Here is a 24,807-nt window from a genome sequence, read left to right as displayed (position 1 = left end):
TCTACTGTTGGTCATTTGAATTTTTTGAAGTTTGGGGATACTGTAAATAATTCTATTAACATTCTGTACAAAAATGCATACATTTCTGTGGTTTTATACCTAGAGGTGGAGCTGAGTCATGGTTCAGTTTTAATAGATTATGCTTTCCAAATTGGTTGTACAAATTACACCTCCCCTAGCATGTATGAGATTTCCTGTTACTGTACCTCGTTACCACCCCTTAGTATCATCAGTCTTTATAGTTTTAGCCATTCTCTTTTATAGTGATATCCTTTATTTTGCATTTTTTGAATGACATGATATTGACTACTTTCTTTTTTTAAGATTTATTTATTTATTTATTTATTTTTGGCTGCGTCAGGTCTTAGTTGTAGCGTGCAGTCTTCTCTCTAGTTGTGTTGTGAGGGTTTTCTCTTCTCTAGTTGTGGCGTGCAGGCTCCCGGGCACGCGAGCTCAGTAGTTGTGGCGGGCGGGCTTAGTTGCCCTGCGGCATGTGGGATCTTAGTTCCCTGACCAGGGTTCAGACCCATGTCCCCTGCGTTGTAAGGCAGATTCTTTACCACTGGACCACCAGGGAAGTCCTGATATTGGCTACTTTTTCATGTGTATTAGCCATTTAAATATGACCTTGTGAACTCTTTGTTCCAGTCAATCTCTGGCTTGGTTTTCATTTGATTTATCTTTTTCTTGATGATTTGTGGGAGTCATTTATATACTCTAGATAAAGTCTTTTTTGGTAAATTATTTTTTTCTTAATTTTTCATAGGTGGAATGAATGGCTGAATTACGATATATACATTCCTGATCTTCCTCGTGCTGCTCGACTTTGCCTTTCTATTTGTTCTGTTAAAGGCCGAAAGGGTGCTAAAGAGGTAAAGTATTTCAAAAGGAACAATCATTCACCTCTAAAAACTCCTAATTATACTGCTGATTGAATTTTTTCAAGAAATGGATATTATTTTTTCTTTGTTTAAAAACTTAATAAACATTTTAAAATAATATATTTATTTAAAGAAGAATAGCTTGGTAGAGCTTCCAGAATTTATTTTATGATGAATATTTCCTGAGTTCATACTGATAAAATTTTTAAACTTGCAGAGTGACTACATACAAATGTCTGTCTTGCTTGCTTTGGTTCATATTTCCTATTTATAATTTAAAAATACATGTAATTTCAAATGGGAAAAAGGAAAGAAACTATACTTTGAAAAAATTAATGTGACTTGTTATAGATACCATGAAGAAGACAGTTGTTGATTTCTCCTTTCTGGGAAAGAGAAGTATCAATATTTTGAAATGCGTTTTACAATTTAATCTACAGAGTAGTGAACATTTTTCTGTTTTTTAAGGAACACTGTCCATTGGCCTGGGGAAATATAAACTTGTTTGATTACACAGATACTCTAGTATCTGGAAAAATGGCTTTGAATCTTTGGCCAGTACCTCATGGACTAGAAGATTTGCTGAACCCTATTGGTGTTACTGGATCAAATCCAAATAAAGTAAGCTTTTTATTATTATAAATTAGATTTTTTTTCTTTTTTGTGTGTGTGACAGTCAAGTGTAATATGTATAATAACTTTTATTCCATCTCTTAGGAAACTCCATGTTTAGAGTTGGAGTTTGACTGGTTCAGCAGTGTGGTGAAGTTTCCAGATATGTCAGTGATTGAAGAGCATGCCAATTGGTCTGTATCCCGAGAAGCAGGATTTAGTTATTCCCATGCAGGACTGGTAAGGCAAATCACTGAATCTTCCTTAAGTATCAGTCATAATCAGTGCTTTTGGCTACATACTGTTACTCTTTGTATAGAAGAGGTTTCATGTGTTATAGTCACACTGGCATAGATACTTCAGGCTCTAGAACAGTACTGCAATATAATAAAATTCTGTATGCTAATATTTTTACTGCAGCTCTGCGTCTTCTTAGTTTAGCCTGCCTCATTTAACAAATATTTACTGAATACTGACTATATGTATATATTTATTATACAATAGGTACCAGGTAATAAAGTTGTGACCTAAAGAGACCTCCACTGATTATACAGTCTAATGGTGAAAATAGGCCTGAAACTGGTAAAAGCAGAAATATAAGATCATAAATCATGGTGAGTGCCATGAAGGAAACAATAGTGTGTCAAGAATGACTAACATAGGGTTTTGGGGAGAAAGGCTAATGTATTTTGGGTTCAGGGAAGACCTCTCTGGGATAATAACCTTGAACTTGAAACCAAGGTATAAGTATGTTGTTAGTTGAGCAAGGAAGCAGAGGAAATAGCATACCAGTATAGTCCAGACATGCTAGAAAAGAATATATATAAAATGGAGTTTAAATATTGATCTATTTGTCTGATCTTGGCTGTAACTTTTGAACCACAGTATAACTGCGTTCAAAGATCATAAACTCTCCTCGGTGCTTTGTGTCCACCTAGAGGGGTGGGATAGGGAGGGTGGGAGGGAGACACAAGAGGGAGGAGATACGGGGATATATGTTTATGTATAGCTGATTCACTTTGTTATACAGCAGAAACTAACACACCATTGTAAAGCAATGCTACTCCAATAAAGATGTTAAAAAAATAAATAAGATCATAAACTCTCCCTTATTTCTCAAGGGCAAAAGTGTCAGTACTGAGAGAAGAGGGTATTTTTGTTCTTTGCTGTCTCTTTCCCCAGTTTTCTAATTTATCACCATTTTCTTTGGCCTAATTGAAAGTTATAGATAGACCATTCAATGAATGTGGTTCCTGAGATAGGCCTACCCCCAGTAACAGTAATATTAGCACCCTGGGGTAGCCTGGAATCCTATGCTTAGGAACTTTATTAGTTTAACTTTATTAGTTGTATTCTCAGTAAGGAGTTTACCAATCCCTTTTGTAAACAGAATAATAATAATAGTAATAATAATCTTCCTGCCTGTGTACTTTCAGAACTATCTAGAAGATATTTTGTTAAGTAGAAATTAATTTAAAATCATTACTGAATTCTGTCATTTACTGAAGGTACAATTAGCTTTTTTGACATTAAAAAGGGATTCTCTTTCTTGAAAAACCCTACTCTGTAAGTTTAATTCTTTGAATATACCTAACGTTTATTAAGTGCTTACCATATACCAAATGCCATACCAATTACTTTTCACATATTATGTCATTTAATCTTAAAAGCAGTCTCTATGAGGGTAGGTGCTATTATAATTCGTATTTTACCAGTAAGGAAAAGGTTTAAGGAGTTGAAATAAGTTATCCAGTGTCACTGTTTAATTAGTATGAAGTCTTTTACTCTTAACCATTCTAACTAGACAGGAATTCCTTACTTTTGAAATTGGGGGTAAAATACTGATGAGCATTTCCATAAAATGTCCATAACCCTATCCAATTAGTTATACCTTTAAACTAACTGAATTACAAGAGTCAAGTCACATACTTGGAAACTCATTTATTTCCTATTTTATTCATACATTCAGCCATTGAACTCAGTTTGCCATCAAACATCCAACATCATTGGCTTGTTGGAGCCAATTTTAGCTTTTGAGTTTCCTTTTTCAGCAGTTCTAACTCTGTAAGGATTGATATTTTATGACTTTTTCTTCCTTAGAAGAATTTTTTTTATTTCAAAAAGAAAAAAAACTTTTTTTTTTTTTAATAACAAGTGTTGGTGAGGATGTGGAGAAATTGGAACCCTTATCCATTGTTTTTTTTTTTTTAATTTTATTTATATTTAGGCTGCGTTGGGTCTTTGTTGCTGCGCGCTGGCTTTCTCTAGTTGCGGTGAGCGGGGGCTACTCTTCGTTGTGGTGCGTGGGCTTCTCATTGCGGTGTCTTCTCTTGTGGAGCACGGGCTCTAGGCGCGTGGGCTTCAGTAGATGTGGCGCGCGGGCTCAGTAGTTGTGGCGCACGGGCTTAGTTGCTCCGCGGCATGTGGGATCTTCCCGGACCAGGGCTTGAACCCGTGTCCCCTGCATTGGCAGGCAGATTCATAACCACTGCACCGCCAGGGAAGTCCCTGTTTATTTTTATAATAGAATAAAACTGACTGTATCTTTCAATTACCTTTGGATCTATTGCAAACTTCTATAACTCTTAGAAACAATAATAGGATCTTAGTTTTCCTGTATCTTAAAACATTTTACTGGGCTTCCCTGGTGGTGCAGTGGTTGAGAATCTGCCTGCCAATGCAAGGGACACGGGTTCGAGCTCTGGTCTGGGAGGATCCCACATGCCGCGGAGCAACTAGGCCCATGAGCCACAACTACTGAGCCTGCACGTCTGGAGCCTGTGCTCCGCAACAAGAGAGGCCGCGATAGTGAGAGGCCCGCGCACCGCGATGAAGAGTGGCCCCCGCTTGCCACAACTAGAGAAAGCCCTCGCACAGAAACGAAGACCCAACACAGCCATAAATTAATTAATTAATTAATAATAAAAAAAACATTTTACTATTTCATCATTATTCATGAATTAATTCCAACTATGCTAAAAAAAAAGACTAAAATAATATAAAAGGATAAAATAGCCTAGAAGGATGTTACAGTAGTGAGATAAATCATCACTATTACATCATCCTTCAGTCTTCTCATTGCATAGCCCAGTGTTTTGCATCATATTTCCAGATGTATAAAGAAGTCTGCAAACACCATCTTTGTAGTGTTTTGTTGTTGTTATTTTTTAGGCTTTAATTGAACACTGTTAATAATTCAGAATTTTTCCCTTTCCATTGATAATGCCAAAGAGAAGAAAATTGACAGAGGAAAATATTTCACAATTATTAGCAAATCAGAGTATGAATACAAAGAGACAGATAATAGCACTTTAAAGCAAAGTTTCTCAGCCTTGACACTGCTGACATTTGGGGCCAAAAACTCCTTTGTTGTAGGGGCTGTTGTGTGCATTACAGGATGTTTAGCAGTGTCCCTGGCCTCCACCCTCTAGGTGCCAGCACCACCACCGCCACAAGCTGTGACAATCAAAAATGTGTCCAAACAGTATCAAAGGTTCCTCTTAGAAGGGACAGAATCACCCCAGTTGAGAACCACTATTCCAGGCTTGAATGATGATGTTAAAATTGATCATGTAAGTGAAATATCAGATGACAATATCCTAGATGAATTTTTCTCAAACTCAGGAAAAGATGAGTGAACAATATATCTCCAAGGACAAAAAATGACTAACATCAGTTAGTCATTCTGCAGGAATGACTTTATCACACGGTATTTCTTAACAAGAACCCAGCCCACACCTCATCTTTTGCAGTATTCTTTCCATCTTTTATGATGTTGTGCATCAGAATTTACTTAGTAAGTAGATAAATGCTGCAGGCAGTTATGTATAAAAATGACTGGAAGGAAAAAGGTGATGTAGAAATTTTTTAAATCCTTGGATTGATTATTCTGATTGATATCTGTAAGTATAAAAAATAGAAATGTTTTGCAGTTTTGAAGCAAAGAAGATGGCTGTCCTTTCTTCAACAAAATTATGAGTCATCAAAGTTTTCAAAAGTATTTTGACAATGCAAGTGTGAGAAGAAAAACCAGAAGTAATGATAAACTAGAACTTACTAGATATGTATTTGAAATCTGGAATCAGTATTCACAAGATGGATATATTCAGGCTCACACATGACAGTTGATGAGCAAGTTTGTTGCATTCAACATATGTTGCCCATTTTGGATTATAAATTTGGTTTTACTGTGTTTATATTCTTACTAAGATGTTTAATAAAATTGTTTTTCACCATCACTTTATTCTTTAAATTATTTTATATTAAAAATATAAACAAAAATCAGTAAGTAAAAGAACTCAGAGTCCATTGGAACCCAGATGATAAGTTTTAATGACTACTTTTTCTGATGAGTTGAGGGTTAAGTATTCTCTTCCCTGGACTATTGCAGTAGCCTCCTAACTGGTCTCCTCCTTTCCCCAAAGCAACCAGAATAATACTTATAAAAGATAAATCAAGTAATAGTATTCATCCTTTAAACAGCTTTCGCTAAAAGTAAAATCCAGACCTTTTACCCTGACCTGCAAATTTTACATGCTCTGAACATGACCTCCTGTCACTCCTCTCCCTCATCTACTGGACTTCAGATGCCCTGGTCTTCTTCCTGTTCCTCCTTCACACCAAACTCATTCTTTCCTTGGGGCACTTTCACTGTTTCCTTCATCTGCAGTAGTCTTTCCCTGGTCTTAGTGTGGATGGTTCTTTCTTGTCATTTGGATCACAAATTAATATTACCTTCTCAAAGGCCATTCCTGAACACCCAGTCTAAAGTAGCCACTCAGTCCTTCTCTGTCACAGCACCCAGAGTATCTTATCTATATCTACTCCAGTATTTTTATTTGTTCATTTAATTTCCCACTGTAATAGAGGCTCTGTTAATACAGGGTGTTTTACTATTTTCTGAGCCCAACAGTAAGAACAGGACAAGGTACACAGTACATGTATCAATAAAGATTTGTTGAGTGAATGTATGCCAGTAATATTTCTTTATACTGTTGGATAAATTAACAATATTTAAATGTATAAAAACCAAGTAGCAGGGATGTCTGCTTTCATTTTTAGCCAATAGGAATATGTGTAACTCATCCTAAGGGGTGTGTGTTTTGCATGATACATTAATATGCGTTCATAATTATTCACTATGCGGTTAATATATTTGTATTTATAAGGGAATAAATACATTACTTGGAATCTTGGAATTACACCAAAAGTTATGATATTTTCTTTTTAGTTTCCAAACATTCCATGTGCAGTGTTTTAATGTGGATGGGGTTTTTTTCTCCTTTTTTCCCTTATTTTTACTTTTAAAATTAGAAAGCCTTGCAAGTGATTATAAGGATATTTTCAGGGAAGGATTATGAAAGAATTTATATTTTTATTTTATTATTTTACTTTTTAGTTTTCTCTCTTATTCCAGAAACATTAGCAGATTAGTTAATAGGATACTAGGAAGGGTCCTCATCAGGAAGAGAAGTAAATTGTTCACTACCACCCCCTAGTATCCAAATCTAGCCTTATCCCTGACTAATTTTGGCACTTAACTGTTCTTTGGTTGGTGATAATGTTAACCAAGTAAATTATTGGATTTGTTCCACAAATAACTGTCTTAAGTGTGTTCTCCCCATCCCTGAAAATAAAGTCTTGCAATGAGAATAAACTGTTTTTTAACAGTTAATAAGCAATGTAAAGTTTATTGAAAATTAATTTTCTTTTTTTGCAGATCACTCATGAATCGGGGGGGGTATGGCAAAGAAAATTATATAAGATATTACTTTATTTTACAGAGTAACAGACTAGCTAGAGACAATGAATTAAGAGAAAATGATAAAGAACAGCTCCGAGCAATTTGTACACGAGATCCTCTATCTGAAATCACTGAGCAAGAGAAAGATTTTCTGTGGAGCCACAGGTAAGTGTTAAGATAGAGAGTCTCTGTTCCTTCCATTTCAGAAGAAAGAACTGACTTTGGCTGATCTTGCCATGCTTCTGCCATTACCTGTTAGAGCAAATAAAGCATAATTTACATGATTTTAAATTACAAACATTATCCTTTTTTGAACTGTGGGTATAGATCAGTATTTCTAGAAAATCATGCTGCATTGGTAATAACCTTGCAGATTGAAGGCTTTTTTAAAATTCTGAATCCTTGACATGGCATTTTTTAGGATTTGGTTTTTTGGTTTGTTTTCAAATAAAATTTAAGATCCAAAAAAAAAAAACAAAACCTTAGTTTTAGATCAGTTTAGCTGTGATTTAATTGGTCTAGATATTTTCATTTTTAGGAGTTCCTTCCATTTTTCATTTTTTCGTACACTTCCTTAAAGTAATACTGTAATGCCTTATTTTCACTTCTGAAGAAATTATCCTGCAACTTGGTAGGTGTACCCTGGTTTATTTAAATAAGGCAGTTGCAGTGCATTTCTGCAGCAAGTTCATTTAAACATAAATTTTGTCCAGTGACCACAGTAGAAGTGGTAACTCTTCTCATGGTTCATGCCGAATAAGTAGATGAATAATAGGAGCTATATAAAGAGTGCTATAACATAAATTCATAATTTTTCCTAAGTATCTGTCCTCCATTTGGATTTTCCTTTAGTCTTCCATGCCATTATAACTGTATCTATGTACATACATGTGCAGCTATAGTGTTAAACACAGGTTTGTTTTGATCTTAAAGAAGGCTAGTAATGGTAAGAAGTTTTAAAAGTGTTTGGAACTTCTTAAAGATTGCATAGTCACAAATTTAGACATCTAGGCCTTTTGAATAATATGTAAGAATTTTGTTTTGTTTTGTTTTGTCTTTTCCACACAGACACTATTGTGTAACTATCCCTGAAATTCTACCCAAATTGCTTCTGTCTGTTAAATGGAATTCTAGAGATGAAGTAGCTCAGGTAAATGCATGTTTGAGATTACTGAATAACTGTTGCACAAATTTGGTATGTCATTCAAATTGTTTTTTCTCAGAAAGTCTGCATAAGTAAGAGAAATGAAATAGACTATGTTTTAAATTAATTAATAATGATAATACAGATGGTCCTCGACTTACCATGGTTCAGCTTAAGATATTATTACTTTACAATGGTGAGAAAGTGAGATGCATTAGGTAGAAACTATACTTCACATTTTGAATTTTGATCTTTTCTCAGGCTAGCAATATGTGGTAAAATAGTCTCTCCTGATACTGGGCAGCAGGAGCGAGCCACAGCTCCCAGTCAGCAGGATGATCGTGAGGGTAAACAACCAGTATCCTTACAACTATTCTGTACCCATACAGCCATTCTCCTTTTCACTTTCAGTACAGTGTTCAACAAATTGCATGAGATATTCAACACTTTATTATAAAATAGGCTTTGTGTTCAATGATTTTGCGCAGCTGTGGGCTAAAGTAAGTGTTCTGAGCATGTTTAAGGTAGTCTAGGCTAAGCTATGATGTTCAGTAGATTATGTGTATTAAGTGCATTTTTGACTTGAGATATTTTCAACTTATGATAAGCTTATCAAGACATAAGCCCATTGTAAGTCGAGGAAGATCTGTATAGTAGAGAAAAATACTGTTTACATAACTTCCACTGATTAATTAGAACTAAACATTTTAAGCACTGAATTCATAAGGGGGGCTTTTATCTAATTTTAAAATAAGAAATTAAGACAATGTCTTAAGAGGGTTCATTCACAACTATCTTTGGTTTTTAAATATGATCTATTATCTCACTCATACACAGATGTACTGCTTGGTAAAAGATTGGCCTCCAATCAAACCTGAACAGGCTATGGAGCTTCTGGACTGCAATTACCCAGATCCTATGGTTCGAGGTTTTGCTGTTCGATGCTTAGAAAAATATTTAACAGATGACAAACTTTCTCAGTACCTAATTCAGCTAGTACAGGTAAAATAGAAAAATAATGTTTTATTCTAAATCCATGCACCTTCCAACACCTACTGTACTAGCTGGTTTTATGCATTTTTAAAAGTCAGTTTTATTACCAGTAGTATCTATTTTCTTCCTAAAAAATTTTTCTTTAAATCCAACCATGCAGAAACTGACCTTGATTGATGTAGAGTTGTTTTTCTTTTTGTTTGTTTGTTTGTTTTTAATCACATAGGTCCTAAAATATGAACAGTATTTGGATAACCTACTTGTGAGGTTTTTACTCAAAAAAGCATTGACTAATCAAAGGATTGGGCACTTTTTCTTTTGGCATTTAAAGTAAGTCAAATTATTTTCCCATTTAATTCTTTATATATATATTACTTGTATTCTCAGTTGATGTATAAATATGTATTACTTATATACTGTTGTTTTTGTTTGTCTAGAAGAGTTTTCCATACTGAAAGTATATTGTACCAGTGATGAACTTCCCTCAGCTTTTTCTCTTTAACATTAAGTAAGCAGTAAAATTAAAACTAAATTTTATACAGGAATGAGAGCTGAAATATTTTTAAAGATTTTGATTCTACTTTAAGCAAAGTAAAATTTGCTAGGTCCAGATTAATGTTGCAATTGATTTCACCGTATGTGTGGATTAAGATATCCCCCCACCCCCAAAAAATCTTGCCTTGGGATTCAGAACAATAATGACAAAACCCCAAGTTTCTTGCTAGAAAATAAGCTAATTAAGAATAAAAAATATTTTGCAGAATATGCTATATCTAATACACAAAGTTAGAGGTCATAAACCATGCACTTTTTTATAAATTTAGAAACAGATTTGTAATTAACATGATTTTTTAAATGTTAAAATAAATTTAAAATGGAATCTAGAAGCTAGGTTTAAAATAACTTAAATTCAGGGACTTCCCTGGTGGCACAGTGGTTAAGAATCCGCCTGCCAATGCAGGGAACACGAGTTCGATCCCTGGTCTGAGAAGATCCCACATGCCATGGAGCAACTAAGCCCGTGTGCCACAACTACTGAGCCTGCGCTCTAGAGCCCGAGAGCCACAACTCCTGAGCCCTCCTGCCACAGCTACTGAAACCCACGCATCTAGAGCCCATGCTCTGCAACAAGAGAAGCCACCACAATGAGAAGCTTGCCTACTGCAATGAAGAGTAGCCCCCACTTTCCACAACTAGAGAAAGCCCGTGCACAGCAACAAAGAACCAATGCAGCCAAAAATAAATTTAAGAATAACTTAAATTCAGACACAGTACAGAAAAAGGACATGTATGCCAGAAGAGTCAAATAGTGTTCACTGAGCTCTTCACTCCCTCTCTATTCATTGTATTATTTTTGTGCCTAATTTCCTTTTTTCATGTTTATGTATTTTGTGCTAAGATTAGTAAATGAAAAGTAGTTGAAATAAACCTAAAATCTAGTTTTTGAAAAATTTATATTTCCAGGAACTACCTGAAACTCTTAATTGTTTTGCTTCTAAATGATAGGTTTTAAATGATTTAAAGCCTATCATTCGTTAGTATGATTGTATTAGTTAGTATTAGTTACATGATTATAACATTTTTTGAATTTAGAAAATGGGTTTCTTAAAAAAGGTTATGTGTATACTACTCATTTGAATCTCCCTCTCTCTCTCTCTCTCTCTCTCTTTCTCTCTCTCTCTCTCTCTCTCTGTCTCTCTCTCTCTCTCTCTCCCTCCCACTGACCTTTTAGATCTGAGATGCACAATAAAACAGTTAGTCAGAGGTTTGGCCTGCTTTTGGAGTCCTATTGCCGTGCATGTGGGATGTATTTGAAGCACCTGAATAGGCAGGTTGAGGCTATGGAAAAGCTCATTAACTTAACTGACATTCTCAAACAAGAGAAGAAGGATGAAACACAAAAGGTATGTGACTCTTCAGTTTGTTTTTCAGACTCCTTCATTGCAGTGGGGCAGGGTTATTTGAGAGCCCAGTATATATGCAGATCATGGGCCTTAGAATTAGGCAGACTAAGATTTGGATCCAAGCAATGTAATGTTAGACACATTATTTAGTCTCTTGAGATTCATTTTCCTCATCTGTAAAATGGGAATAATAACTTTCCTCATAGGGTTGATGTGAGAATTAAATCATACAAGATATGCAAAGCACCTCTCATAGTCCCTAGAACATAGGAGCTGCCCAGCAAATGTTAGTTCCCTCCTCTTTCCCTTCCTTTCTCTTTTATATAGCCCTAAGTCTTTTTAAAAAAAATTTTTTTTTATTGAAGTATAGTTGATTTACAGTATTGTGCTAATCTCTGCTGTATAGCAAAGTGACTCAGTTATATACATATATACATTCTTTTTTTATATTCTTTTCCATTATGGTTTATTACAGGATATTGAATATAGTTCCCGTGCTATACATTAGGACCTTGTTTAGCCCTAAGTCTTTTTTTTGGCTGTGTTGGGTCTTCGTTGCTGCGTACGGGCTTTCTCTAGTTGCGGCGAGCAGGGGCTACTCTTCGTTGTGGAGTGAGGGCTTCTCATTGCAGTGGCTTCTCTTGTTGCGGAGCATGGGCTCTAGGCACGCAGGCTCAGTAGTTGTGGCTCGCGAGCTCTAGAGTGCAGACTCAGTAGTTGTGGCGCATGGGCTTAGTTGCACCGCGGCATGTGGGATCTTTCCGGACCAGGGCTCGAACCCGTGTCCCTTGCATTAGCAGGCAGATTCTTAACCACTGCGCTACCAGGGAAGTCCCAGCCCTAAGTCTTAAAAATGATTTTTCCTTACTCTGTGTCTTTTCTTTTAGTAATGACCCTGAAAATGAGTGGAAAGAAATTAGTTTCTGTATTTCTAAGTTTAAAATGGACTCTTAGTCACACAGTAAATATATCACACACTTGAGTCACCTGCAGTCTTGCTTAGTGTACCTGAGGAACATGAAATGTAAAGGTTTTCATGACCTTTTCCTACTCCTTATCCTTTATTCAGTCCAACACACCCTACAGTAAAAAGTGAGATCATTCCTCACCTCTAGTGAAATGAAAAAAGAAAATCCCAGTTTATTAGTGAGTCCCCGAAGGACAGACAATGTAAATTAGTAGTACTGAATAAATTTTTTCAACATTTTCATTAATATTGCTTGAAGAAAAAAACAACTTTAAAACAAAGTTACTGTATTAATCTAAATGTCATACAGTATGTGACTGAGTTGATTTTTTGAAATTGTGGTATGTAAGTTCAAATACAGGTTATTAGAAAATAATGGTATTGTTTCTGCTGCTGAAATTGTGAGCAAGAGGAAATTAGACTGCTTTGAAATAATAAAATTTATTCTATTGTAACTAAGGTAAGAAAAAAGAAATTAGATATTAGTTAAATTTGTAAATATAAGCATTTCTTCTAAAGTGAAGTTTTCATATCACAGATTGGCTGTGATACAGTGGATTAAAAAAGTGATTAAAAAAGGATGTTTCTTTCCACTTATGTACTAGAACCTTGAGTATAGTATGAGACTTTGCCCAACCATTTCTTTTAGACTCACTAGACCTTTTTTATTGAACAGAGAATGTGGTGTTTTCTGAAAAGCTTAAAAGTAAGGTTATTAAGCTAACGTGATGTCTCCACAGTTTTTCCTCTAGAACAAAGGTCAGCAAACTTTTTCTTAAAAAGCTAGATAGTAAATATTTTAGACTTGGTAGGCCATGCAGTTTGTTGTAACTACTCAGCTCTGCTATTCTAGTGTGAAAGCACCAATATCTAAGTGAATGGGCATGACTATATTCCAAGGCAATTTGACTTACAAAAACTGGCAACTGACTTACAAGCCATAGTTGACCAAGCCCTGCTCTAGAGCCAGAACACTGCCTCTGTCAGCATGCAGAGCTTTTCTCACAGGAAGGTACACAGTACTGTCACTCTCACCTCTGTCTGAGTTGTGCAGCTCTGTGTTATAGAAACCCTTCTAATTAGAATGCAGCCAATCCAGGATATGGATTCAAAGACTACACAGTAATGAGCTTCCAGTGTATAAAAGAGATTAGCAATTAGTTTTACCTTTATCAAATCAACTTCTAACCATGATTATGCTCATTTATCAGGTACAGATGAAATTTTTAGTTGAGCAAATGCGGCGACCAGATTTCATGGATGCTCTACAGGGCTTTCTATCGCCTCTAAACCCTGCTCATCAGCTGGGAAATCTCAGGTAAGGTACTTTATTGGAAGTTTTATTGATACATTTAAACAAGTACTTTCTCTGGAGAAAATCTTGAAAAAGTCAGAATGTCATTGTGTTCAATAATATACGCTTCTCTCTCCTGTTTTCCTACCCTGCAAAATAAGAGTAGTAAAATTTTCTTAAGTTCAGAGCTGCATTTATTCAGAATGAGTTTTTACTACTTTAATAATAGAATTTAAAACTTTTTATGGCCAGAATTTCTGGTGTCATTGGATAAGAAATGGAATGTAATATCTGTAAAACAAATGAGATGTCCCTATATTTGTGGAAAATTCATATTCCATTTATAAGAAATTTTTAAGCTTAATATGTATTTTTTTCTTTATACTACCTCAGAAATTAATTCATAAATAAAACTGAGGAGAAAGTTTAAAATTGTTATAACACTTCAAAAAGTTGTACAGTATATGTATTTTAAAATAAATTGAGGCTACAAAGAATAACAGCTAAGGTGCCTAGTAAATTTTTCAACTATTTTAAAGGCTTGAAGAGTGTCGAATTATGTCCTCTGCAAAAAGGCCACTGTGGTTGAATTGGGAGAACCCAGACATCATGTCAGAATTACTCTTTCAGAACAATGAGATCATCTTTAAAAATGGGGATGGTAAGGAAGAATATTAATGGACTTATGATGCATGAATTTAGTTATATTTTTATACACAGGATATTTATGAACCATGAAGATTATTGAAAGCCATTTAAGGAATATGCATGTGGTAAAATATTTAATATTAAGCAAATGTCTTAACCTTTAGAATATGTATTTATAATTATTGAAAAGGAAAGAAGTACTAGGTTTAGAGTCAGAAGGCCTGAAAATCACTTTGTTCAGCTGTGTATCCATTCACTCCATAAATATTTGACATGCTAGGCCCTGAAGTTGTAAGAATACACAAAACAGAATCCCTGCCCTCTTAGAGTTTACAGTCTAGCAGGGAAAAGAGACATTAAACAAATAACTACAAAAACAAAATTACAACCCTGGTACAAAGGAAAAGTGTAGTCTGCTAAGGAATCATAAAAGAAGGTCCTAATTTATTTGGAGAACAGGCTGTGGGGGAATACATTTTTATATACTAAACAAATGTATCATTGATGGGTTTTCATTAGGAAATGACCTTTCAGCACTGAATTCTGTTAATCCAAATATTTTAATATAAACATGTTCAAGTTTAAGGATTCAGAAAAATAAGTAATTTAAATATTTTAATTTAATTTTTTTGTGAAATACATGCCACCTTATCCTACGTTGTTATACAGATGTGTTTATGCAGATACTTTAGAAATGGGTTAAAGACTAAGATTATTGCTTCCTTACAGATTATTTTGAAGAGCAAACATAGTTCTGTATATTTTCTGTTTGAAAACATTGTGATGATGTGATACTCAAATTTGTGCTTGTGGCATTAAGTGTTGGTATACATATTCTTTGAATTTCAGATTTACGGCAAGATATGCTAACACTTCAAATTATTCGCATTATGGAAAATATCTGGCAAAATCAAGGTCTTGATCTTCGGTAGGTAACCAATAAGACAACATGTATGCTGAAAGTTATCCTGAAAAAGTAAACCATTAGTAAATATTAATTGTAAAATATATTAATTATAAACAATATAGAGGCATATATCTATAAATAAATGTATGGAGTAATAATTAACACTAGTTGATTACACTGTGGTACTTTCTATTTGTCCTCTTCTTCCTTGGCTTAGAATAGCTAATGAGATTCAGCTAGGTAAGAAGAGCTATCTCCAATAAGCTGGTGAAGACTCTGCAACTGGTCACTAACCATCTTCCCTTGGTATCTGCAGGAGATTGGTTCCAGGACCCCGCCAATACCAGAGTCCATGGATGCTCAAGTCCCTTATATAAAATGGCATAGTATTTCCATATAAGCTATGCATATCCTCCTGTATACTTTGTCATCTCTAGGTTACTTATAATACCTAGTGCAATGTAAAGGCTATGTAAATAGTTGCCAGTGCACAGCAAATTCAAGTTTTGCTTTTTGGAACTTTCTCGATTTTTTTCTGCAAATATTTTCCATCTGCAGTTGGTTGAATCCGAGTATCCAGAACCCTCAGTTATAGAGGGCCAACTGTATTTAGGAACAGGACATAGGAGACACGAGACACAAAAGGCCCCATTTTTCATTTAGAAGTTAAGAGTTTAAAAGAAGGTTTCTTTCATTATATAAGTTTTCTAATTCTAAAACTTTATAAATTCTCTAATCTTGAGTCAGTTTTTCAGCAAAATTTATGAAAGCAACTAATCTTAAAATTTTTGCCATTTTGTTGGTTTCTGCCCAACCTTCCCAGTTATCAGCATCATCTCCAAGTTTTCTATCCTGCCACATCTTCTCCTAGTCATTTTTGTGTCTAATATTTTATCCTTCTCTTACTTGTCCCTTTGCAAATTCAGAGTTATTCAGGCAAAGCCCACCCTCTTCAAAAGTACTTTTGTCTGTAACTCTGGTAATTACAATATTTAATTGTAAATTAGTGGCTATGCAAAAAAGCATCTAAAGTTAAACGAGCTAGATCGTTGGAAAGTAAGTTGGATCTTTGGAAAGTTGTTACGTTTTTTAACTTAAGTAAATTTAAATTAAAATTTTATTTAAAGTTTAATTTTTTTAATAATAAGCCTGTAGGACTATGTAACGCTTTAAACTATGAGCATGTTCAACAGTTATAAAATTAAGAGAAAATGCTCAGGAGTACCACCTTAAGAAATTCCTGTATTTACCAGAGCAGATAGAAGAAAAGATTCCACAAGAAAAATGGTCAAAAGGGTAGGAAGACCAGAGTAAGTGATTCACAGAACCCAGAAGAGGGGAGAGATTCACAAACAGTTTACAGTATCAGGTGCTTCAGGAGTTTAAGAGCATGAGGACTATGAAAAAGGCCTTGGATTTGATGATTCATGGTTAGCTTTAAGAAGAGTTGAGTCAGTAGAGTGATAGAAATTAAGCTACAAGGAATTAAGTGAGAAAATAAAAATAAGTTTAGACTGTTACTCTTTTAGGAATTTAGGAAGTAAAGGAAAGGTGGAAAGAATGGACAGTAGCATATGAGAACAAGAGAGCAAGAAAAACCATACTTCAGTACTTATGTGCCAATGGGCGTATTAGGTGCTTTTTTTTCATTGTCTCTTTAAATCCTCACATCTCTACCCTTGACTACATGTCCTTTTTAATATTACATGTGATGAATGGGAAATACCCATAAAGCACTTCAACTGCACACCAAAGTATGGTTGTATCAAGGAAAAAGCATTGGTGGGTTATTTGAGTTGTGGGCTAAACTAACTGCTTTTATCATGGAACATCATTTTTACTTAAAGAATAACTAACAGACAAGCTATGATTATTCAGACACGGATATTTGGTAGACATTTTCTTGAAAATGAACAATATGAGACTCTTCAGGGAGAACAACTGACAGTATTTGTTATCAAAAATCAAATTTAAGCTTTCAAGTAAAAATTAGAATTTTGAAAACCTTGTATCTACTGCTATGAGCTTCCCCCAAATTAAAGACTTTTCTGATGACATCAGTGATAATGTTAACAATTGTGATTTTTTTTTAGTTGGTATAATGAAAAGTATCAACATTTGGAAGATCTCCATAACTCAGTGAACTAATATCTTCCAAATGACCAATATAGGATATTATAAAGTCATATATGGGTAGAAATTTCATTCAGAGGCAAGATAAACAAATGGGTCTTCATGTAACAGTGTATGAAAAGTTTACTGTTATGGTTTCACATTCCATATTGCAGCTTAAGAAACTATCTCTTGTCAAGTTTTGGAACAGTAGGAAAGAAAAATATGTACAATTATCTGAAAAGGCTATTACTCCCTTTTCCAAATACATATCTGTGCGAGGCCAGATTTTCTTCATATGCTTCAGTCAAAACATTGCATTAGATTGAATACAAAAGCATTCATGAGAAGCCAGCTCCATACTATTAAGCCAGACATTAAAGAAATTTGAAAAAATGGGAAACAATGTCACTCTTCTAAGTTTTTTTGTTTGTTTTTAGGGTTTTTGTTTTGTAAAAGATAGTATTTTTTATATAAATGAGTATAAATATTACTTTAAATGAATTAATAAATATTTTAATTTTAAAATTTTCTCCATTTTAATTTCTAATGTCAATAGATCTAACCCACATAAATAAAAGCTCTTTGGTATCCTTGATAATTTTTAAGAGTTTAAAGGAGTTCTGAAACCAAAAACTTGAGAACTGCTACCCTAAGGTATTGTTTAGATGTCAGTTAAACATCTTTAAATTCACCCATTATTTTTAAAGTCATAAATGTTTATAAACTTTGAATTGCCACAATAATTTTCTTCATGCTTTTCTCATGTACAGTTAAATGCTTTCACAGTTGAAGGTTATAATAAATGATGGCAGATAATTTGATGATTTTTCTAGGAATGTTTGTCATGTTGTAATAAAAGAAAAGTAAAACTAGGTTAAAGGAGTAAAGGTCATGCATGAAAAATTTGCAAATAGAATATTCCTGTATTAGCCTATTAAAATACTTGCTATTTTAGGGAGCGCCCTTCGAGTTGCTAGATGGAATGATGCTCGATTCATGAATCTCCTAATAAAACCAATTAGATCTTCACATTAAAAAAAAGATAAAATATTTGCTGTTTTAAAATCCCATCATTTAACTGCAGATGTCTTGTTCCTTTTTCAGAATGTTACCTTATGGTTGTCTGTCCATTGGTGACTGTGTGGGACTTATTGAGGTGGTGAGAAATTCTCACACTATTATGCAAATTCAGTGTAAAGGAGGCCTGAAAGGTGCCCTGCAGTTCAACAGCCACACACTACATCAGTGGCTCAAAGACAAGAACAAGGGAGAAATGTGAGTTTATTATTCTTTTCTTTCTATGCTAGTAGAAGTTTGTATCTGATAGACAAGATTTTTAATGGTTGTGTATATTTCTTTAAGTTAGACCAGAAAAGAAAAAAAAAAAACTGTATTAAATTTGGAAAAAGATATGTTCAACCTTTGAAATATTTGAGATTATTGAGTTTAAATAATCAGAATTGCTTATAATTTGGTGAAATCCTGTACATTCACCTTAAGAATCTAAAATGTGTTTTTCTTAATGCTTATTCTTTTTTTTAAAGTTATGGTTAAATTAATAAAAATTAAAATTAAAAATTCTACTCCTAATTCATTGTTAAAATGATTAGAAAAAATTTATTTTAATGACATAAGTATTTTTTCACTATAATAAGAATTATGCTTTGGTCAGAGAATATCTAGAAATTTTCTTAGAAACCTTTGAACACTTCAGAATCCCAAAGTTCCTCAGATCTTCAAACATAATTACTTCCTCCCCCTAATGTCAGTGATTGTTTTCATTGTTTTAATACAGACTTTACTAAAAGACTTTGACCATCTTTTCCCAGTTTGGACTGGATCATTCTGTATTTCCATACTAACCCAAAGTTGTTTATTTCTTCTTTGTAGATATGATGCAGCCATCGATCTATTTACACGTTCATGTGCTGGATATTGTGTTGCTACCTTCATTTTGGGAATTGGAGATCGTCACAATAGTAACATCATGGTTAAAGATGATGGACAAGTAATAGCTTCCTCTTTTAAATGTGTCAACATTCTTTTTTTTTTAATATTTATTTATTTTTTTACTTATTTATTTGGCTGCACTGGGTCTTAGTTGTGGCATGCGGGATCTTCGTTGCGGCATGTGGGATCTTTTAGTTGCGGCATGCAGGATCTTCAGTTGCGGCATGTAGGATCCTTTAGTTGTGGCATGCAGGATCTTTAGTTGCGGCATGAGGGATCTTTTAGTTGTGGCATGTGGGATCTAGTTCCTTGACCAGGGATCGAACCCGGGTCCCCTGCATTAGGAACATGGAATCTTAGCCACTGGATCACCAGGGAAGTCCCTCGACATTCTTAAATTTACTAATTCAGGACATTGTATTTCTGCATTTGTCAAACTATAACATAATTTCTTATTTTTGAAAGCTGTTTCATATAGATTTTGGACACTTTTTGGATCACAAGAAGAAAAAATTTGGTTATAAACGAGAGCGTGTGCCATTTGTTTTGACACAAGATTTCTTAATAGTGATTAGTAAAGGAGCCCAAGAATGCACAAAGACAAGAGAATTTGAGAGGTAAGTTCAAGAAATCAAAAGCACAAAATAAAGAATTCTTGCTGCTCTACCAAAGCAATCGATATTTTTCAAGCAATTTAAAAATAAATGTTTTATTAACATCGTAGCATAAACTGGATATTTTAATGTGTTTATTATTATTTATTTATTGTGTAATGCTGTGAAGGAAATGGAAAGAAAAACCAGTTTAATTTATTGAGTTAGTTAAGGCCTAAAAAGAAAGTGATCCTTAAACTTCATAGTACATTAAAAGTTTTTGTTCACTGCCGTTTAAAAATTGGATTCCACCTTCTCTTTATTAACAAATCATGTATAGTGCTTCAAACAACACTTTTTAGTCATACAATCTGAGGAATTCAGTCAACCATTAATACCATGTTTATTCATAATTTTTCTTACCACCATATGAGGTATCATTGGTCTATCTTAAATCTTAAAGTACTTTTAAAAACCTTTTATAAAATTCTCTTTTATCTATAACTCAGTCCTGGCCCTAACCTAATCCCTAGAGGCTTTAGTATGGACCAGTTCATACATTTAATAAATCCTTATTAAATTGCTAATGTGCCAGGCATTCTTTTAGGGGCTGGTGATAGAGCAGTAAACAAAGTCCTTATGGACTCACAGAGTTCACATTCTGGTGTCAGGTAAAGGGAATGGAAAGTGTTGGTAAGAGGAGTAGGGAGAAGAATGCTGTATTTTATAGTTTTGTCCAAGAAGGCCTCTCTAACTTTGTGACATTTGAGCAGAGACCTGAAGGTATTAACACGATTTACTCCATACTAACCAAACTGTTCTTATTACTTGTAGGTTTCAGGAGATGTGTTACAAGGCTTATCTAGCTATTCGGCAGCATGCCAATCTCTTCATAAATCTTTTCTCAATGATGCTTGGCTCTGGAATGCCAGAACTACAATCTTTTGATGATATTGCATACATTCGAAAGACCCTAGCTTTAGATAAAACTGAGCAGGAGGCTTTGGAATATTTCATGAAACAAATGAATGATGCACATCATGGTGGCTGGACAACAAAAATGGATTGGATCTTCCACACAATTAAGCAGCATGCTTTGAACTGAAATGATTAAGAAACTGAAAGCTCAGTATCTGGATTCTATACTGCACTGTTAATAACTGTCAACAGGCAAAGACTGATTGCATAGGAATTGCACAATCCATGAACAGCATTAGAATTTACAACAGGAACAGAAATAAAATACTATATAATTTAAATAATGTAAACGCAAACAGGGTTCGATAGCACTAAACTAGTTCATTTCAAAATTAAGCTTTAGAATAATGCGCAATTTCATGTTATGCCTTAAGTCCAAAAAAGGTAAACTTTAAAGATTGTTTGTATCTTTTTTTAAAAAACAAAACAAAACAAAAAAAAACCCAAAATATATAGAAATGATGGAGAAGGAAAAAGAATGATGTTCTTTTTTTGTCTTGCAAATGTTTTATGTTTTGAAATGTGGACACAACAAAATCTATTATTGCATTAGGTCCAAGTAAACTGGAGTTTGATGTTAAATTACACTAAGATTGGAAAATAATGAAACTTTTTATTTTTCCATTGCTGTTCAACTTATAGTTTGAAGTGGGTTTTTGACTCCTTGTTTGATGAAGAAAAATGCTTGGGGTGTAAGGGACTCTTGAGATTTCATCAGAGACTTTTCCTTTTTAATAAATCAAACCTTTTGATGATTTGGGGTCTTATCTGCAAAGTTTGGGAAGCAGTCACAAATGAGACCTGTTATAAGGTGGTGTTTTGGGGTTTTTCTTCTGGACAGTATTTACAAGAATCTGATTCTTATTTCCCAGGGAAATTCTGGGCTCCCACAAAGCAAATAATCATCATAGAGAAAGAACGAGCAGGAATAATTCTTGCTCCAGAATTGTACAGTATTCACCTTAGATTGATTTTTTTTCTCCTTTTGCAATGAATTGAATACATTTTTCATGCATGTTTTCCAGAAAATAGAAGTGAGTATTAATGTTATTAAAAAGATTATTTTTTTTATTAAAGGCTATTTATATTATAGAAACTATCATTAATATATATTCTTTATTTACATGATCTGTCCCATAGTCATGCATTGTTTTGCACCCCAAATTTTTTATTGTTTGTAGCAGCATGGTCAGCTTTTCTCTTGATCTGTGGGTGAGGCTCAGGCACTATCCCATTTATACCAATGACTAGTGTATAACTACTTAAGGAAAACAGATGAAAGTTCCTCCTCTTTCCTTTTATTTTCTTCTGTTTTCACTTGAATCCCCCATCTTCCATCCTCTTTTATAGTTGAGAATGCCTCAACCATATGAAATTGGTTACCAAAATTAACACAATTTAGACTATCTTCCTGATTGCTTAACCCCTCTACCAAGGTATGTTCATGAATAATACTTTATAATAGGGGGAATAGAACCCATGAACTTTTTACCTTTTTAGGCTATTTATTCAATATCTCCATAATAAAATTAGGGCCTTAAACCATTTTAAGATCATGTCCCATTTCCGAGTTGTCAGGGCTCACTCTCCAACTTTATTAAATTGCATTTGAGCACAGGATACATTCTTAAACATTTTGAAAAACATTAACCCAAGATGTAGGGGCTAAGGCTAGTTATCACTCTACAATCTGATATTTTACTCAGTATTTGAAATGAATGATTAATGCCCTAGGACATAGCTTTAGCAAATGTCCAGGTGCCACACCAGAAAAAGTGCAATAATTTACTGACAGTGTTCTAGACTAGGCATATTATTGGAGTACAACTTTATGAAGAGTACACATTTTATACAGCATCACTTAAAAAATATTCATTTATGAAATCAGTTACCTATAGTGGAAGTCTTGAATAGTGAACGGGACTCTAATACAAATACTCTTAATATTTGACTATTTTAGAACCCTTAAAGGGCATAATTATTGGAGATTTAGGTACCTCACTAAAGCATGTACATAATATTGCCAACAAGAAAAATAAATTTGGGAACTTATTTAGGGAACTTACTTCCCTAAACTGTCTTAGAATAGTTAAGAAGAATTTAAACTTTGTTTTAAGCAGGAGACCAGATAGATTCTTTTGCAGATATAGATTTCGTAACATTAAAATTTCATGATTAACAATTTGTGTCTTTTAGATTTATTCAGTTAATACATACTAACATCCCAGTATTTTCTATATCAGGGATTAATTACAGGAAAACTCAGTGAAGTGGTACAAATCTGAAGCTTTGATGGTGGAAACTGAAGTTTTTAACAGAGAACTGTGTTTTACTGAGTGCCAAAAAAGCTTTGAGCTTCCTTGCACAAAGTTTATACAATTTTTGCATTTTTCACATCAGTCCAGATAGTCCCCCTTGCCCTAGGACCTCTCCACCATTAAAACACAAGCCACATAACTTATTTTATCATTTACGTTTATTTTTAAGTTATTACAACCAAATTAATTCCATTTGAAGAAATGTAGACAAATTCTATAAAGAATATACATTAAATGAACTAGCTAAATGGAAAGTACATTTCAAACAAATCCAAGCAGAGTTTATGTAAACAACCTTAAAAATAAGGGAAAAGGGATAGGTAGTACTCAGAAGGCAAGGAACCAGAAATTGAATTAAATGCTACAGGGGGTGACTAGGATATGTTTCAAGTCAGTGATAATATAGCTACTTCCAGGTACTTCAGTATCAGAGATCAATTCCAATTGGTCAGTTTCTGTGGCTGACCATCCTTGTCATTGAATGTGGTATAACTGAGTATTGGCTCAACAATTTCATTTGGTCACTTGAGCAATATTTCCTTCAATGACTATTTTGGAGAAAAGAAAAGCAGGTTTAAAGAAAATAAAACCTAATTTAAACACATTCTAGCAAGAAATAATCAACTATTTGAAAATCATGCTTTAACTTTTTATCATTCTCAGCTATATAAAATGATTTATTTTGAAGATTTTTAGAATGCTGTTAATTTAAAGTCTGTTACTCATATTGTGGAATTTGGTTTTTTAAAAAGATGTTTCTAATTGGGTTTTTTAAAGAAGAATGGAATTTGGTCACTATTTTACGATAGAACCTAAGCTTTTTGTGGTTCTTAGTGTCCTCTGTAAAACTTAGTGTCAAAGTAATCAACTTTGAGGTTTTCCCTTCTAATCTGCTTTATATTACAAGCCCTTTAGGAAATGGGAACCTGGTGAATATACAATGAATTGTAAAATATTTTAATGTGTAACTTTTTCAACTGTGAAACTATGACTATTGGTTTTTTGAAGAAAACAGCTGCTGATAAAGTATTTTGTGTAAAGTGTAGTTCTTATTAATTAGGAAAATAATCAATTACTTGTTAGAATGTATATACCCTCTTGGATTTTATTTTAAATGGATTGGTGATTTTCAAATAGGTAAAACACAGTCCATCTGTATTTTTTTTTCCATCAAAAATCTAGTGATTTGGCGTTTATTAAAAAAATTATGAGCAGCCTATTTTAAAGGCACCATGGAAATTTCACAGTACATAAACTTGGGTTTCTTAATGATTTGTAAATCCATTTAATTCATATCATGACCAATAGCTCATGCTTGCCAACTTTTGAAGAAATTTAATTTCCAGCATTATTTTAAAATCAGCAAGTTAACATTTTCTGAATGTTGTAAGTTCCTTTTGTTTCTATATCTGCACAAACTGCAGACCTGGGCTGGACCCACACATTCAAAATCCACCTTAAAAATTGATTTTGATGTCCAAGACATCACTAAAATACTTCAGTTTAAAGACCATATGTGGTGTTATGGATTGTGGTGCTTCTACTATTTAAAAACAACTTTCATACTTCAGATGTTTTTGAGAAGAGGGGAATGTGGAGGGAGGGGGCAGGACAGGGAGGAGTTGCTTGAATGAATTACATCCTTCATATCCATCCTGCTCAGATCGGGCACTAAGAGATGGCCGAAAGTTGTGAGAGTATATTGTGCATACCATGAGGGAATTAACTATTCATCAAGGATGGGATTGTGAAGGCTGAAC

The 24,807-nt window shown here is 34.0% G+C and overlaps 1 protein-coding gene across 1 annotated transcript in view; it reads left to right on the top strand.

The window, feature by feature from the left end:
- PIK3CA (phosphatidylinositol-4,5-bisphosphate 3-kinase catalytic subunit alpha) overlaps positions 1–21,073 on the top strand; it is a 99,510-nt gene extending 78,437 nt beyond the window's left edge. The window contains exons 7-21 of the mRNA XM_061193403.1: positions 767–872; positions 1,350–1,502; positions 1,599–1,733; positions 7,277–7,401; positions 8,305–8,386; positions 9,218–9,382; positions 9,600–9,703; positions 11,106–11,277; positions 13,456–13,562; positions 14,078–14,199; positions 15,036–15,114; positions 18,313–18,483; positions 19,099–19,216; positions 19,624–19,775; positions 20,586–21,073. Coding sequence (XP_061049386.1) covers positions 767–872; positions 1,350–1,502; positions 1,599–1,733; positions 7,277–7,401; positions 8,305–8,386; positions 9,218–9,382; positions 9,600–9,703; positions 11,106–11,277; positions 13,456–13,562; positions 14,078–14,199; positions 15,036–15,114; positions 18,313–18,483; positions 19,099–19,216; positions 19,624–19,775; positions 20,586–20,856 — 2,062 coding nt within the window. The 3' untranslated portion in view covers positions 20,857–21,073. The remainder of the gene's footprint in view (positions 1–766; positions 873–1,349; positions 1,503–1,598; positions 1,734–7,276; positions 7,402–8,304; positions 8,387–9,217; positions 9,383–9,599; positions 9,704–11,105; positions 11,278–13,455; positions 13,563–14,077; positions 14,200–15,035; positions 15,115–18,312; positions 18,484–19,098; positions 19,217–19,623; positions 19,776–20,585) is intronic.
- The last annotated feature ends 3,734 nt before the right edge of the window (positions 21,074–24,807 follow it).

The sequence above is a fragment of the Eubalaena glacialis genome, chromosome 6 (genome assembly GCF_028564815.1).
Source record: "Eubalaena glacialis isolate mEubGla1 chromosome 6, mEubGla1.1.hap2.+ XY, whole genome shotgun sequence".
NCBI lineage: Eukaryota > Metazoa > Chordata > Mammalia > Artiodactyla > Balaenidae > Eubalaena > Eubalaena glacialis.
This window is presented reverse-complemented; position numbering and strand designations above follow the sequence as displayed.